At 39.2% G+C, this 17,215-nt stretch overlaps 1 protein-coding gene across 1 annotated transcript in view; it reads left to right on the forward strand.

Annotated features, from left to right (window-relative positions):
- The window catches only part of C10H2orf73 (chromosome 10 C2orf73 homolog), a 71,415-nt gene that overhangs the window by 18,961 nt on the left and 35,239 nt on the right, over positions 1 to 17,215 (forward strand). The window contains exon 2 of the mRNA XM_028891547.2: positions 10,386 to 10,593. Coding sequence (XP_028747380.2) covers positions 10,386 to 10,593 — 208 coding nt within the window. The remainder of the gene's footprint in view (positions 1 to 10,385; positions 10,594 to 17,215) is intronic.

Below are 17,215 nucleotides of genomic sequence, written 5' to 3' on the forward strand. Positions count from 1 at the left end.
ATGAAATCCTCAGCCTCAAGAAAGTGAAGTTCCTGTTTCCTCATGCTTTATATACCTTTCTGTGTCCTGCCATATTACTTCTGGGGATTAAAGGTATGAGTCCTCCCCAAGCAAAGACATGAGATCTCAAGTGCTAGGATTAAAGATGTGTACCACCACGCCTGACTCTGTTCCCAGTGTGGACTTGAACTCACAGAGATCCAGATGGATCTCTGCCTCCTGAGTGATAGGAATAAAGTGATGCACCATCACTGTCTGGCCTCTATGTCTAATCTAGTGGCTGGCTCTGTCCTCTGATCCCCAGATAAGTTTTATTGGGGTACACAATATATCACCACATATATTGCCTTTAATATGTTGAGATATGTCCCCTTTATCCACAGACTTTTCAAAACTTTTGTCATGAAGGGATTTTGAATTTTACCAAAGATCTTTTCTAAATCCAATGAGATGATCATGTGGGTTTTTATCCTTAAGTCATTTTATGTGGTGGATTATATATATTTGTTTATTTTTATGTTTTGCTTGTTTTGAAACAGCAAAAATATATAGCTCTGGTTGGCCTGGAACTCATTATGAAGACTAGATTAGTCTCAAACTCAGAGATCTGCCTTCCTCTGCCTTCCTGAAGTCATGTGCCATCATGCCTGGCATGATTGATTTATTGATCTATGTATGTTGAACCATCCCTGCACCTCTGGAATGAAGCCAAGTTGATCATGGTGGATAATCTTTTTGATGTGCTTTTGAATTTTGTTGCAAAAATATTTTATTGGGAATTTTTGTTCTTCATATTAGCCTATAATTTTCTTTCTTTCTTTTGTTAAATCTTTATCTGCTTTTTTTTTTAGTTTTAGTTTTTTTGTGCAAGAGCAATGCTGGCTTTAAAAAAAAAAAGAATTCAGAATTGTTCTTTCCTCTTGTATTTTACAGAATAATTTAGAGGGTGTTGGTGCCAGTTCTTCTTTGAAGCTCTGGTGGACTTTTGAGATTTATACAGATGTTACTGGGTTTTGTCATTTGAGGGGATCTTTAATTACTGCTTTTTCTCAGGTGTTATGGGTGTATTTAAATTATTTGCTTCATTTTATTTAGCTTTGGTAGGTCACATATGTCTCAACTTCATCTATTTCTTTTAGATTTTCCATTTTGGTGGTATAGAGATTTTTTAAGCATGTCTTTATGATTATTTTAATTTCCTCTATCTTCTGTAATGTTACCCTTTGAGCTCTGATTTTATTAATTTGTGTCATCTCTCTATTTGGGTTAATTTGGATAAATGTGTGCCAATCTTGTCAATCTTTTCAAAGAACAAACTTTTGGTTTCTTTGATTCATTGTATTTTTTTTTATTCATTTTATATTCTAACACAGATCTAACACAGATCCCCCTCTCATCCCTCCTTCTGCTCTCCACCAAGCCTTCCCACCCTTAACTACCCCCATCCCCTCATCCAAAAGTTAATGCCTCCCATGGGGAGTTAACAAAGGCTGGTACATTGAGTTGAGGCAGGAACAAGTCCCTGCCACTGCATCAAGGCTGAGCAAGTCATCCCACCATAAGTAATGGACTCCAGAAAGCTAGTACATACACCAGGGATAGATCCTGATCACACTGCCAGGGCCCCTCAAACAGACCAAATTACACAACTATCTCCTGTATGCAGAGGACCTAGTCTGGTCCCATGCAGGTTCCACAGCTGTCAGTCTCAAGTTTGTGAGTTCCTACGAGCTTGGTTCAGTTTTCTCCATAGATTCCTCATCATGATCTTGGCCCCCCCTTCCTCATATAATCACTCTTCCCTCTCTTCGACCGGACTCCCAGAGCATGGCCTGATGCTTGGCTGTGGATATTAGATCTATCTGATCTATGATGGCATTCAGTTTCTTTAGAGTTTCTCTACTTAGTTTTTGTCTGGGTGTCTGTCTATTAATGAGAATGCTGTTGGGGTTAATTTGTGATTTTTAGGTTTAATTGTGTTTCTTTTATGAAACACTATTGGTCGCCCCTGTGCTGGGTACATGAATGTTCAGAATTGTAATATCCTCTTGGTCGATTTTTTAAAATAGTCATGAAATGTCCTTTGCTCCCATTTCTGATGAGTTTTTGTTTGAAGTCTACTTGTCATATATTAGAATAGTGATGCCTACTTATAGTGATATTTTATTTGTACTGAAATGTGATTTGTATGTTAATAAATAAAGTTGCCTCGTGGTCAGAGCTATTAACAAGCCATAGCAAAAGCTGGGTGGTGGTGGTGCATGCCTTTAATCCTAGCACTTGGTAGGCAGAGCTAGGTAGATCTCTGTGTGTTCAAGGATACAGCCAGCATTGGAGACACATGACTTTAATCTCAATATCAACCATAGAAGACCTGGAGGTCTGTACAGACAGGCAGTGACAAGGAGGTCATGTGATTGGTTTTATAACCAATGAGAAGGCAGAACAGAAACTCTATTAAAAAAAGACAGACACAGGAAGTAGGTCTCTTTCAGAGAGGTAGGCAACAGCGACAGTGAAGGGTAAGGTTTTTAGCTCTTAGCTATTGCTCTGACCTCTTGGATTTCATCTCTGTATTGGCTCTGTGTTTCTTATTTAATAACATGGTTGGTTACATCCACATATGGCACCCAACCTGACAAGAATCCATTAAAAACCGCTTGGCTTGGCTTGGTGGCAGGTCCAGTTTCCTGCCTAGGCAGCCCAGCTCCCTAGCTCAGGCCCAGGTCGGCTTGGTCTCAGGACAGACTGACCATAGCCCCAAGAGGTTAGCTGCAGCTCGAGCTACTTGGTTAAAGCCGGTGCTACAAACAACTCAGGCCTGCCCTGCGAACAGGGCCCCTGCCTGTAAAGCCAATGCATGTGGTCAGAGCTTAAGGAAGCCAGAGCCCATGCTTGAATCAGCTCAAGCAGGAACACGTGGCTGGATTTAAGCTTTAGCCAGCTATGCTTTCTTGCGTTCTCTCTCTCTCTCTCTCTCTCTCTCTCTCTCTCTCTCTCTCTCTCTCTTTCTCTCTCTTTGGATTCACACCTCGGACACTAGGTAGCTGTTTTGAAATTCTCTCAGATTTCTACTGTTCTATGTAGACTTAGTAAGTCAATTAAGATATAAGATATTTTTAAAGGAAACTATTTAAAAGAGAATTTTTTTACATTTAAAAAATGGGTTTATGTGTACACTGGAAAAAATTGGGCTTTGTTTGAAATTTTAGGCAGTCTGATAATGGAACAACTATATGAGAAGATTAATGTTAATTGAATTCTGCACTTTATTTCATTTCTTATCTTCATTTTACTATTTAAAAATATAGTCATTTAAGTGCCAGGATAAAAGTGTTAGAAAAACCTGTTAAAATGAATTATAGAGAAATTCAAATTCAGACAGAAGAAATTAACAATGAAGTTGTTTCAAGACTGGATCATAAGGTTACAGAAAGAAAGTCTGTTTTCACACCCTTAATTTATTCGGTAACCCTACAGCAGTTACCTGATCAAGTGAATACTTGGGCTCCAATTGAAATGTTAGATTTACGAAGGTTTAAGGAGGCAATAGTATCTTACGGCATGCATTCCCCATATGTAAAGCAAATGTTAAACACCTGGTCAACTTATAATAGGATTATACAGGACTGGCAGGAGCTGGCACAGGCTGTTCTGGAACCCGGCCAGAGGCTCCAGTGGCAAATGCGGTTCAAAGAGGAGGCTAAAATATAAAAAAAACAAGGGAGGGATAAAGGAATACAGGTCTTCCAGGATCAGCTTATTGGAGAAGGCAAATATGCTTCAGTACAAACACAATGTTTATATGAGGTCCAAAAGAATCTTTCACAGATTTTTTTTTTTTTTTTTTTTACAAAGACTGGCTTCAGCCATAAAGAGAATGGTCCCAGATTCAGAAGCTAGTAAGATAATAATTGAATCTTTGACCTTTGAGAATGCGAATGCAGCATGCAAAAGAATAATCAGGCCGTTAAAGGCAAGATCTGCACCTTTGGAAGATTGGATTAGAGACACAGTTAATGTTGAGGCTTATGAGCATGATGATATGTAGGTAGGAGAAGCAATTTCAAAAGGTTTAAGGAATGTTAGATGTTTTGGATGTGGAAAGCAAAGACATTTGAAAAGGGACTGTAAACAGGTCATTCCTAGAAACAATGTTTCTTCAAGGTACAATGGCAACAGAATGCCCCTTCCTTCTGGAGTATGCAGAAGGTGTGGTAAAGGAAAACACTGGGCCAACGAATGTAGATCAACAAAGGACAGACAGGGTAATCCTTTGCCTCAGTCTTTGGAAACTCCCAGAGGGGCCTCAGGCAGGCCCCTACAACAAATCCAGTTCAAATCTTTCCTGCAGTCATAGAGGAAACCCCTACTCAGACCAATTAAATAACCAAATGTCTATTGGAATAAATCATGTTGCTCAGGATGATGAAACAGAGAGAATAGAAAATTCAGGAGAAAACATAAAGAAAAAATTTTGGCAAACTTTTATAAATGAACAAAGACCAAAATTAACAATAAAAATAAATGGTGTTTTGTTGTCTGGTCTGGAAGACACAAGTGTGGACGTTACCATAATTGCACCAGATTTTTTGTCATCCAACTTGGCCTCTTCAGGAGGTAAATGTTCAGACTGGTAGGAACTGGGACATTATCTCAAGTGAAACAGAGTGCAAGATGGCTTGAATGTATAGGTCCAGAAGGACAGAGAGGAAAATTAAAACCATATGTGGCTAAGATAGCTATGAACCTGTGGGGTCGAGACCTGTTGCAACAATGGAATACTCAGATTAATATCCCTCCAATCTCAGAAACAAATCATAAACGAGCACATGTTTCTGAGAGAAATATTAGAAGATATTATTCTAATGAGTGGTCACCAGCCATCCATATTATACAAGAACAGGGCACAACAACTGATGATCTTCCAAAGACACCAACAGCTCTACCTTTAAAATGGTTAACAGACAAGCCTGTATGAGTTCAGTAATGGCCTTTAACAACAGAGAAACTCCAGGCTTAGAAAAGCTGGTAGAAGAACAGTTAAATGCTCAGCATATTGAAGAATCAACCAGCCCTTGGAATTCTCCTGTATTTGTTATTAAAAAGAAATCTGGTAAATGGAGAATGGTAAACAGACCTTAGAGCAATTAACAAAGTAATTCAGCCAATGGGCTCTCTACAATCTGGAATTCCTTTGCCTATTCTGCTACCAAAAGGATGGCCTTTTATAGTTATTGATTTAAAAGACTGTTTCTTTTCAATAACCTTACAAGAAAAAGACAAAGAAAGATTTGCCTTCATGGTGCCTACTTACAATAATTCTCAACCAGTTAAAAGATTTCAATGGAGATTCCTCCCACAGGGAATGTTTAATAGCCCAACTCTGTGCCAATATTTTGTACAACAGCCATTGGAAGTGATATGTAAAAAAATTTCCTAAATCTATAATTTATCGTTATACAGATGATATTTTACTAGCTGATTCAAATGCAGATACTTTAGAAAGCGTGTTTGAAGAAGAAAAGAAAATTTTGCCTTGCTGGAATTACAAATTGCTCCTGAAAAGATACAAAGAGGAGATTCTATTAATTATTTAGGATATAAAATAGAGCTACAAAAAATTAGACCCCAAAAGGTGCAAATTAGGAGAGATCGACTACAGACTGTTAATGACTTTCAAAGATTATTTGGAGACATTTCTCATCTACAAACTATTGCTGGGGTGAAAAATGATGAGCTGAATAATTTGTTCAAAACCTTAGAAGGTGACAAGAACTTAAATAGTCCAAGAGAATTATCACCTGAAGCTGAGAAAGAATTGGCCTTGGTAGAAAAGAAAGTACATGAAGGGCACGTGGATCGTATTGATCCAAAGCTGGATTGCATTTTGATTATTTTACCTTCTAGGCATTCTCCTACAGGAATATTAATGCAGGAGGAAGATATGATATTGGAATGGATATTTTTACCAAAAAAACCAAATAAAAAATTGAAAACTTATGTGAAAAAAATCTCTGACTTGATTTGGAAAGGAAAATTGAGACTTCGTCAATTAGCAGGAATAGACCCAGCAGAAATTGTCCTACCTTTAACTAAGGAGGGCATTGAAAAATTATGGGCTGAAAGTGAACCTTGGCAAAGAGCTTGCAGTAATATTTTTGGGAGAGATTAACAGTAAATATCCCCAAAGTATCCTCGAATCAACTCTTGACAAACAGGACAGACAGGACATGAAACAAAGGACTACTGATTCTTGTCAAAACAAGTGTAGTTATGGCTTTATCAAAAGGTGTCTTCTGAGGCCATGACAATATGGCACTATCCCTGAAGTGGCCTTCGCATCCAGAAAAGGTACAGTGCCCTTTTCTTCAAAGGCAGCTGAACAGGCAGTGGGCCGATGGCTTCTGATGTGCAGTGGAATGACAGCTGAAATAGTTATTCTTGAAGAGTATCTAAGCTCACACCTCTCAATAGTAGACTGGCATCTAATAGAGGGATATGGAGAAGAACAGGATGCTAAGATGAAGCCACATACACACATAGCCAAAAAGAATGGACAGCTGAATTAAAAAAAACATCAACAATTTCCAGAATTTAAAATCCTGAATCATGACATGACACTAGTGGAATTCAGGTGTTTCTGGTACATGGACTGTTCTCACCCAATGTGAGGTCGAACTATTGACCTTGTGTACATCCTACTTCACAAATGAGTCTGTCAGATACGCTGAGCCTATAGGCTGAAGATGATGCCCAAACACTGCGGAGAAATTTTGGTGACTGTCCAGGCAGCTGGCTGTTTCTGTCAACTCACATTTTTTTTTAGAGGCTGCTTGCATGCACTTCCTGTTTTTATTTTTTATTAGGTAATATTATTTCCTTCTTGGGTCTCTGAGGGAGTTAAAGATTAGTTAGTTATAGTTGAAGATTAGTTAGTTATAGTTGAAGATTAGTTAGGATAGAAAGCGAATTAGGTACATTTTGGACTTACCAAAATAGGATAGATAATGAAATTATTTTCTCTGAATTTGTCAAATACAAATGGACTAGACATTGTTTAGGTGTTTATTACTTGTATATATGGTATATAGTTATTGTACTTTTGTATATAGTTTTTCTTATGTTAGTTATAACCTTTTTCCTTTTTTCTTTTTATTAAAATAGAAAAGGGGAAATATGGTGATATTTTATTTGTACTGAAATGTGATCTGTATGTTAATAAATAAAGTTGCCTGGGGGTCAGAGCTATTAGCAAGCCATAGCAAAAGCTGGGCGGTGATGGTGCATGCCTTTAATCCCAGCACTTGGTAGGCAGAGCTAGGTAGAGCTCTGTGTGTTCAAGGATACAGCCAGCATTGGTGACATACGCCTTTAATCTCAATACCAACCATAGAAGCCCTGGAGGTCTGTACAGACAGGCAGTGACTAACAGGTCATGTGGTTGGGTTTACAACCAATGAGAAGGCAGAACAGAAACACTATAAAAAGACAGACACACAGGAAATAGGTCTTGTTCGGAGAGGTAGGGCAACAGCAACAGTGAAGGGTAAGGTTTTCAGCTCTTAGCTATTGCTCTGACCTCTTGGCTTTCATCTCTGTATTGGCTCTGTGTATTTGGACTTTCTTTTCTGGTCTTGTCTATTTGGTGTTCTGTATCCCTGTTACATCTTAATAAACATCTTTTTTTAGATTTAATAAATTGTTTATGATTTTTGTTGATATGTTTTCTATCCTTTGTGATGAGTCTCTTCTTATTCTTCTATATTCAATGGTTCTTCACCTGTGGGGTTTCAAGCCCCTGGGGGTAATTGTGGTGGCAAATGACCCTTTCACAGGGGTTGCCTATGACTATCGGAAAACATAGATTTTTATATTACAATTCATAATAGTAGCAAAATTACACTTATGAAAATAATTTTATGGTTGGGGCCACCACAACATGAGGATCTGTTCTATACCTATTATTCATACATTTGTTGTTTTTTTTTATATTGACACAGTTTCTACATGTTGGATTTAACATTTTTTAGACTGAGTTTCTCTACCTTGTCTTCAAGACTTGATATTCTCTCTTCTACATGATCCATGGGTCAGGCTTTCCTCTGAGCTTTTTGTTTGACTTTCTGAGTTTTCATTTTGTTTCAGTTTGTTCTTTGGAGTCCATCTCCTATTCTATTCTCTTTTCATATTGCTTGAATTGTTTGAATGATTGCTCCAGGTGTTTGTGTTTCCTAGGTCTTCATTCAGGCATTTACTCATACCTTCTATGAGTTCCTTGAACATATTTATAACTGCTATTTTGAAATGATTTCCTTCTGTATCAGCTAAGTTGATTTTCTCAGGGATTGCTATGTGGGTTCTAATTTTTGGAAGAGACATATTATCTTGGCTATTCATGTTGTTTGTATGTTCATAATGGGATCAAAGTATCTGGAATTTAGTCATTGGTGGTATTTCTTGATATGGATATATGGTCATTCTTGAGTGGGTATTTGGATCTTTGTTGTTACCCCAACTCAATGTTTCTTGGTATTCAGTCTTGGGGCCACTATGTATTAATGTACAAGTGGAGTGTCAGAAGTAACCTCAGTTCAATTAGGCATAGGCACAACTTCAGCCTAGGAGTAATTTAAAAGATTCTTGCTGCTGATCTCCAGGTGTCTATGGAGGGCTCAGTGGAGTTTTCAAGTGATCCTTGAGTGGCAGAGGATGGAATCATAATGAAAGTAAAGGTACTCCATGGGACAGGGCATAGGATGCCACACCATCCTCAGATAGAAGTGGGTGAGGTTCATTCCAGCCAAAGTCCTAAGCATGCTTGACCTACACTCTGGACATTCTCTTTCTCTCCTGCAGTCCCTGAATACAGCTACTTGCACATTTGTCTCTAGCTCAGAAAATTTGACTTCCTTCTCTTATAAATACTGCATCTTCCTTATACTGCCAATATTTAAATTTTACTCTCTCTTTTTCGAGACAGGATTTCTCTGTGTAGTTTTGGTGCCTCTCCTGGATCTTGTTCTCTAGACCAGGCTGGCCTCAAACTCACAAAGATCTGCCTGGCTGGGATTAAAGGTGTGCACCACCCCTGCCTGGTCCAATTGTCTCTCTCCATTTTTCATTCAGACTCTAATGGTCCTTGAGCTTTGAAAAGTTTTCTTTCCCTATAACCTATGAAATATTTTAAGCATACCTTTAATATTTTCCTTGCAATAATTTTTTTCGAGATAGTACCTCTAACTGGCCTGGATCTCATTGTATAGACCAGGCTGGCCTTGAACTCACAGAAAGCCACCTGTCTCTGCCTGTGCTGGAATAACAAGTATGTGCCACCTCATCTAGCAATTTTTATTTTTGTAGAAGTATTAGAAGCAAAGAACACTGAGACTGAAATGATTGTTTCACCTGCACAGTGGTATTTTCTCAAAGTTATAGACATTTGGTGATATGTTTTCCAAGTGAACTTTTAACATTAAGTCATTATTCTTGTCCAGATGCTTGAACTATGTAGGCATAGACTGTGAAAAAGGCAGTTCTTAACATAGAAACTTTTTAGCTTTATCTATTTGTCTATCTACCTACCTTCCTACCTACCTATCATCTGTCTATATATCATCTATCATCTATTTATCACCTATCTACCTATCATAGTCTATCTAATCTATTATCTATCTATCCATCCATACATCTATGTATCTATCTGTCTGTCTGTCTATCTGTCTGCTTGTCTATCTTGTGTGTGTTATATGTACCTGTGTGGATGGGTTAAATGTGCCAATGTGGGATTGGAAGTCAGAGGAGGATGTTGGGTAACAATTTTATCATTCTCTGTCTTATTGCCTTGAGAAAAGTCTCTCACTGAACCTGGAGCTGGGCTGGCTGCCAGCAAGCCCCAGTCATCCTTCTGTCTCCACCTCTCACAGCCTTGGGGCTGGAGGTACTTGCATATTCTGCTTTTTACATGGGTGCTGAGATTTGTACATGTAAGGCAAGTACCTGCTCTTGCCCATTCAGATGTCACCCCAGTCCAATAATAAAGCTTTTAAAGATGTGTTCATATTAGCATGTAACCTACCCACATGCATAAATACTCCAAATATGATTTACAAGCACAATCATGTCACTACTCTTTACTCCAAGAAAATGAATCTGTTTACTATACTAGTGTACCCTGATGAATAATCACTGTTGACACAGATTCTTTATTTCCTACATGATTTAGAGTGAGAAGATACTCCAATGTCAAATTTTAATAGCATGAGCCTATCAAAACTAAATTGTCTTCACTAATGCTTGAAATGTATTAGGCTTTATCTTCCTTATTTGTAACTAATGAGATGCTTATTGTCATAAATTATTTACTACTTAATTATGTTTTTCAGACAGCATAAAATAGAAGATGCTGGTATAGCATGCATAACTGAAAAAAAAGAAGAAATCAAACATGAAAAAAATCCTGGAAAAATCACACAACACTCAAAACTTGGTGTGGACAGAAGACGTGTGAACTATGCTAAATTCATTTACACAAATGCAAGAACATACAATGAGCCAGTTCCCTACATTGAGAATAAAGGGCCAGCAAAGCAGGTTGGACAGATGTTTGTTATGTACAAATACAGAGTTAGACTTGAAAGCTGTTTTGCAGGACAATTTGATCACAGTCTATTTTAAGGACATGACACATCTCAGAATAGTGTTGCTGTAACCAGTGGTTAAAGAAGTAACCTGGAACTCTTCTGGCAGAGAACTGGGGATCTAAGCTCTCTTTGCGTATATGGGAAGAATCCAACCAGTCATGTTTCCAGAGCATCACACTGTAGCACTGTAGTGCTGCTTGAGGATTGCTGAGAGAACTCTCTATAGGGTTGTGTTTGTGATATGTGCTAATATAGCACTTCCCATGACATTCAGATCCACTTATTTAACGCACATTTCAACATTAGCTGACAGGCATCGATGCTTCTAGTTGTATTGTCTTCATTCTGTGATCTTGTCTTCTCCATGTGTATCTGTATGGTTTTTTTTTCATGATGCCTCAAAGTAGAAACTTTAAGAAAAAATTGCCTGGAATAGGTTATATTTTATGTAAAGTATATTCTTTAATCTCTACAACAATTTCTATGAGGTATAATTGGAAATATTTTGTAGATATTACAGTGTGGTTACAAAGTAAGCAGATATAACAGCTTTTCTCTGACCCCAGAACTATTGGCCGAGCCAAACTCCTCTCACTCTATATACCATAAATATAGTAGATCATTTCAAAGTCAGTTTTGTTGAAGGATCATTTGCTATATTTGTTTCCTATTGCTGTTGTTATCAATGACAAGCCTCAGTACCAGCTCAAAGCCACTTCAGGCAGTCCTGAAGTTGGAAGTCCCAAGTCAGTCTCACTGGCTCCTTGTAGGGGTCCTAAGGGAGAATCTGTTCCTTGCCTTTCCCAGCTTGGAGAGGCTGCCTTTCTACCTTGGCTCATGGCACCTTCCTCTTCAGAGCCAGCAGCATCACACTCAACCCCTTCCTCCTGACAGCTGCTCTGCCTTCCTCTTAGGAGGACCTGTGAGATAACTGTGGGCCCATCTAATACTCCAGGGTCATCCCTCATCTCAAAACTCTGGCATGCAGAAACCCTGAGCAATGTGAAGCAATTGTTCACACATTCAGAGATTAAGACATGAGAGTATTTGGCTGATCAGAGGAACATTTTTCTGACTACGGTGTTTACACTGCAGATTTCACCCACCATAAGCCAGCTGTGGAATGCTGCCTTTGCCCGAAAACTTCTGGAGCTTATTTGTGTGCATCCTCTTTCCCTGCTCCAGGATGACTTACAAAACTGATGTGATTCTGTAATTTTACCATTTCTAGCAAGCCATACAAAATAATATGTACAGTTTGTAACTTTAAAAAAACCCTCTCAGGAAAAAAAAAAAAAAAACATTTACAGTTTGTCATGTGCTGCACTTGTTCACCCTCTTTCTACCACTGTGTGTTTTCTGACTCTGGGCAAATAAGCTTCGATGTCCTTATCTATGGAGCAAAGACATTTTTTAGGTATTTATTGCTTATATATATATATGATATATAGTCATTGTACTTTTGTATATAGTTTTTCTTAGTTATAACTTTTTTAAATAATCTCTCAGAGGGTTTTTTGTGAGGATTTGTTGTATGACAACACATTTCCTGGGGAGATGCAACACACATCTACTGATCCCAGATAGGGAACCCATGACAGACCAAAGTACAGATACCACCAAAGTCCAACTTAGTAAACCAGTGAGTTTTCTTGGGGTTACTTACAGGAGTTGGGTGACAGGCTAGTCACAGGAGTGTGAGTGATGGGCTAGTTACAGGAGTTACAAAGGCAGCTTTACCAGCAAGGTCCACACCAGCAAGGTTCACCCCAGCAAGGTCCACCCCAACAAGGTCCACCCCAGCAAGGTCCACCCCAGCATGGCTCACAGCTCACAAAAGCTGGGAAACCAGGAACACACTGTGCAGGCTGCAGGCAGCTCAACAGGTTGGAGAGTGTCCTGGTTTCCAGGAGACGCTGTTCTAAACCTCTTCCAGGCAGCTGGTCTGGTCTGGGCCTTTTTTTTTTTTTTTTTTTTTTTTTTCCAGCTCAGCTTCTTTCCTTCTGAGAGGGACTCTTAGCTATCTTTATTGCTTACTCTGGCAGGGAGGGGTCTAGTGAACGTGGTCAGTTTCAGAGACTTCTTGGAGCCATTTTGAGGTCTTTATCTTCCTGCTTAAAGAGCTTCCTGTAGGATGTAGTGTTATAATCTCTGAGGAAACTGCTACACAACAGAGTTAAGGTAGAGACCTTGGTCAAGCCCTTTTCTAGATGCTGTGCATTCAGCAGTGAGCTAAATAAATGGGGGAAATGCCCTGACTTAGGCTGCTTATATTGTAGTGGGGGTGGAAACATAAGTCAGCTAACTGGGGTGTTGGATGGCGTGGGCTGACACAAAAGACAGAAGGGCTCCTGGCAGGAGAGCTGCGATTTTATTTTCCTTTAATTCTCTCTCTCTCTCTCTCTCTCTCTCTCTCTCTCTCTCTCTGTCTGTCTGTGTGTGTGTGTGTGTTTGTGTGTGTGTGTGTTTGTGTGTGTGTAACTTTCTTTTTCCATTGAGTCCTGTGGGAAGCAACCTCAGGTCATCAGACTCAGGTGCCTTTATCTGCTGAGCCATCTATCTGGCCCAGAGTTGTGGTGTTAAATAGGTGATCAGAAAAAGTCTCATAAAGGTTTTGAGGGACAAAGTGGCCATTATATAGAACATTCATGATAGACAAAGGAAGCATTGTGTAAGTAATTGTTCTTAGTGTCAGAATCTGATCTGCACAATTATGGGACTGAGGAGCCTACTGTATCCTACTGACAGCTGGTTTCTGTAGTAGGAAACCTAACAGTGTTGAGTCATAGATGCTATTCATCATCTGCTGCTGCAGAAATGATTGCAGTTTCTCATGTATGTGTTTTCCATCATGCCATTTGTGGAAGGAGAAATGTGCCATCTGAATGGCCTCAGACATCTCACCCTCTGACATTTCTCCTCTCTGGTTAGGTGGAGTCCTGCTTTCACATCAAATTTAAATGGAGATTGTGTGGAGGACTCTCCATACTGATGCCATCTACTGTTCCTATGTTAACAGTGACTGAGTGCTAGCTCAGAATTGAATCTAACTCACCACCCCCCTCACCAACACACACACACACACACACACACACACACACAGTGGAGACACTAAGAGACACTAAGAGGTGGGTCAGAAATTTAAAAAGCAGAAGCTTGAAAAATTAATCCCAAATAATTTACTCTAGTTTACAGGTATTGTGAAAAACAACAACACAAATGTTAGGACATGCTATCAGCAAAGCTAGCTGGCAGGTGCAGTACTCACTATTTGTTGGGGCTAGACCAGTAAGACCCTGGCAAAGTAAGTCTGAGGTGGAGTAAAGCACAGATGAGAGAGATGCACCACAGTTAAAGAGGGATTGGCATGCACAGGGAAGGGAACATTTATATTTCAAAAACAAAAACAAAAGCAACAACGAACTTGCAAATGCCCTAATTTCTGAGAAATCTTGTGATAAGCGTCTTTGAACTTGCTTGAAAATGCTTACCATTTCCCAGATAGCTTTCTCTATGGGAACTCCTTCTGCATAACTTCTATTAATAAACACATTAGAGAACTGGCATTCCTCAGAACACAAATTAGAAGCAACTGTTACAGGAGACGTTAAGAGTTGCTTTTAAAAAGCTATTTTTCCATATCTCTGGTATCTACAGTTTGAGAACATTGTACCTCACATGACCTTGGCTGTCTGGTGTTTGTGATAAAATGTCCATTTTTAAAAAAAAGACACTGAGTTCTACAATTAAATTCCATGGTCTTTGTAAGGTTTTGTCAGAAATCCATGTCCTTAAGAATCCCCAGAATATGGTGGTGGTGGTGGTGGTGGTGGTGATGGTGGTGGTGGTGGTTTTGTTGTTTTAGGCAGGAAATTGCTGTGTAGTTCTGGCTGGCTGGCCTTGAACTCACAGAGATCTACCTGGCCTTGCCTCCTGAGTGCTGGGATTAAAGGGTTGTACCACAACAACATGCCCCACCTGGCTTTTGTCACCACCAGTGGTCTTAGCCAGGCAGCTGTGGCTACAGTTCTGCTTCTAGGCCTACAACCTCTTGCATTCACTCAACTAGTTTCTCTAGAATGTTCTTCTTGTTTTTACCACTTATTGTCTGAGGAAAATCCCATGATTTACCAAGGGAATGGAAGATAGTAATGTTTACTAAAACATATCTGAAAGCTTGGGGATAACATGTAGCATATATTAGCATAGTATTTTATAACAGTAATCTCCTTAGACTGACTTCTAAATCTGACCTTTGGACCCATATGGCAACAATCAAGTTTTTCAGAGTAAGAGGTTAGAGAGATCTTTACTGTCAAGAATATGTCGGCGTTTCCGAAAAACAGAGCCCCAGGCACTAGCATCCTGGGGCCTAAGAGGAGGTAGGCCTTAGACTAAGAGATAGAGCCTTTTAGCACTCAAAGCTTCAAATGAGGAACAACTCTCTTAGTCCCCTTTACAACCTGCAAAACATTGCCTGTTCTACAAAGCCTCGACAAAGCTGGCCCACTCTGCACCATTTCCCAGTTAGATTTATTTTGCCATAAAATAATTCTATACCAAAGAAAATCAATGCAAGGTTAGAGTGGGTCATGGAACAGTGATGTTTTCTATTACCTTTTACCTGGACTAAAAGGCATGCACACATGCACAGGTACATACATGTTCTTGTGACCACACTTTGCAGGTATAGGGAAGAGAGTCCAACAAAATAGGAAAGTAACGAAGGTACCACTGAAGAGAAGATGCAGCTAGTGTTTAGTAATATTGAAAGCACTCTAACTACAGAGTCTTAATTTACCAATCAGACATTAGGAAAAAGTGTTCATTATTTCCTCTATATTTGTGAAATTAAAGAGACGATTTTGGTAAAATTCTTTAGGAATTTTGCTTGAAGGTGAACTCATGATCTCTGCTTGCATTATGCTCTAGTGATAAACATGAAGGCCTCAGACATTCCCTAATGACTCCTTTGCCCAGAATCATTAGCAAAATAAGTACTAGCAAAGTAATTTTCTGCTCACCCAAAGTAGATGATATAACTATCTGCCTTACAATCTTTTTATAGGAAAACTTCCTCAGGGTAGTTACAGTTATGGTTTCAAAGTATGTCTCCTCTAAAATGTATGTTGAAGTTTAAATGTCACTGACAGCGTTGAGGGGCATTGCCTTCATGGGTAGGCCCAGTCTGTCTTCAAGGGCAAGGCTGGCCTTCTCAGCCTTCCTTTCACCTGGCTCTCTTCTTACACTTCATAGCTCCAGAATTGAAAGCCAATAAACTTAAACACGTTATAAGTTACCTATTAATGATGGTCCAGCTACACAGACTAAGACACTTAGTGCTATGAGATGATGTGGGTAAGCACAGAATTGAGGGTACGTACAGACGGTGGCTGTTGGCTGATGGCTGTTCCTGTATTTCTTATTCTCTCTGTACCTTTCTCATCTGTAAGGCGCCCACTTCAGAACTGTGCTGACAGTAAGTAAAATAAGGCATATACATTCTAGAGTTTGGACATAATAAGTGCTGTCATAATTATGGGATGGAGGAGAAAGCAGGAAGTCCAAGACCAGTAGCAAATGACTATTTTTAGCCAGATAATGAGAAGACACCATCTGTTTGTAATCTGTTCTAGTATTTTCTTAAGACCTATACCAAGCATTCTTGACTTAAAAGTCCATGTTTTAGTTAATCCTGGAAATATAAGACATTAGTCAATTTTAGTCTATTGTCCTGAATTTCCTAGTTTCTCAGTTTCTGTGAAATGTATTTACAGTTGCTCATCATTTCATTACTATTGGCTGCAAGTTGTTGGCCTAAAACTGGTGCTGATTTAATAAACTGAGATCTGTTTCCCTTGTGTCCTATTCAGGTCTTGATCCTCTGGTATATGTGCATCCCATCTTTTCCAGTCTAAGACTATCCCTTCACAAACCACCTGGATCTTAGTAGCTATGACTTCAGCTTGGAACAGTGCACCCTTCAGTATTGTTACACTTTCTTGATTTCATGCTTCCCATCCCTCGAAAATAATATTTTTTCTGTCTTCAGCATTTTCACAATTCTATTTTATTCTATTTCTAAACTTCTCAACAATGTCTATCAAGTTGACGCCATTAGACTGTATTCTGAATATGCTCTTCTTTCACACATGCTTGTCCTTTTAGAAGCTAAGCTTATTTGAGATCGGACTCCCAAGGGATGGGCCTAGGAATGTCTCTTCCTTTGTATCAGTGGAGCCTTAATTGTCAGAATTATTATAATAACATGTTCATTCCTCTTAAATCATAGACATCTTTTACTATAGACTCATAGCTGATTTTTATTATTTGTATGTGTGAGCAGGTTGGTGTGTTGTAGTGCATGTGTGCAGGTCAGAGGGCAACTTTTAGAGCCAGTTCTACCCCTCCACTGTGAGCTCTGGGGATCCAACTCGGGTTGCCAGGGTTGCTTGGTTTCTGTTGCTGTGACAAAACACCACAACCAAAAGTGACTTATGAAAGTTGATTTGGTTTATGGTTCCAGAGAGATAAGAGCCTATTGTGCGCAGGGAAGCAGGGCAGCCAGTGGC

Source organism: Peromyscus leucopus, chromosome 10, assembly GCF_004664715.2.
Source record: "Peromyscus leucopus breed LL Stock chromosome 10, UCI_PerLeu_2.1, whole genome shotgun sequence".
Lineage (NCBI taxonomy): Eukaryota > Metazoa > Chordata > Mammalia > Rodentia > Cricetidae > Peromyscus > Peromyscus leucopus.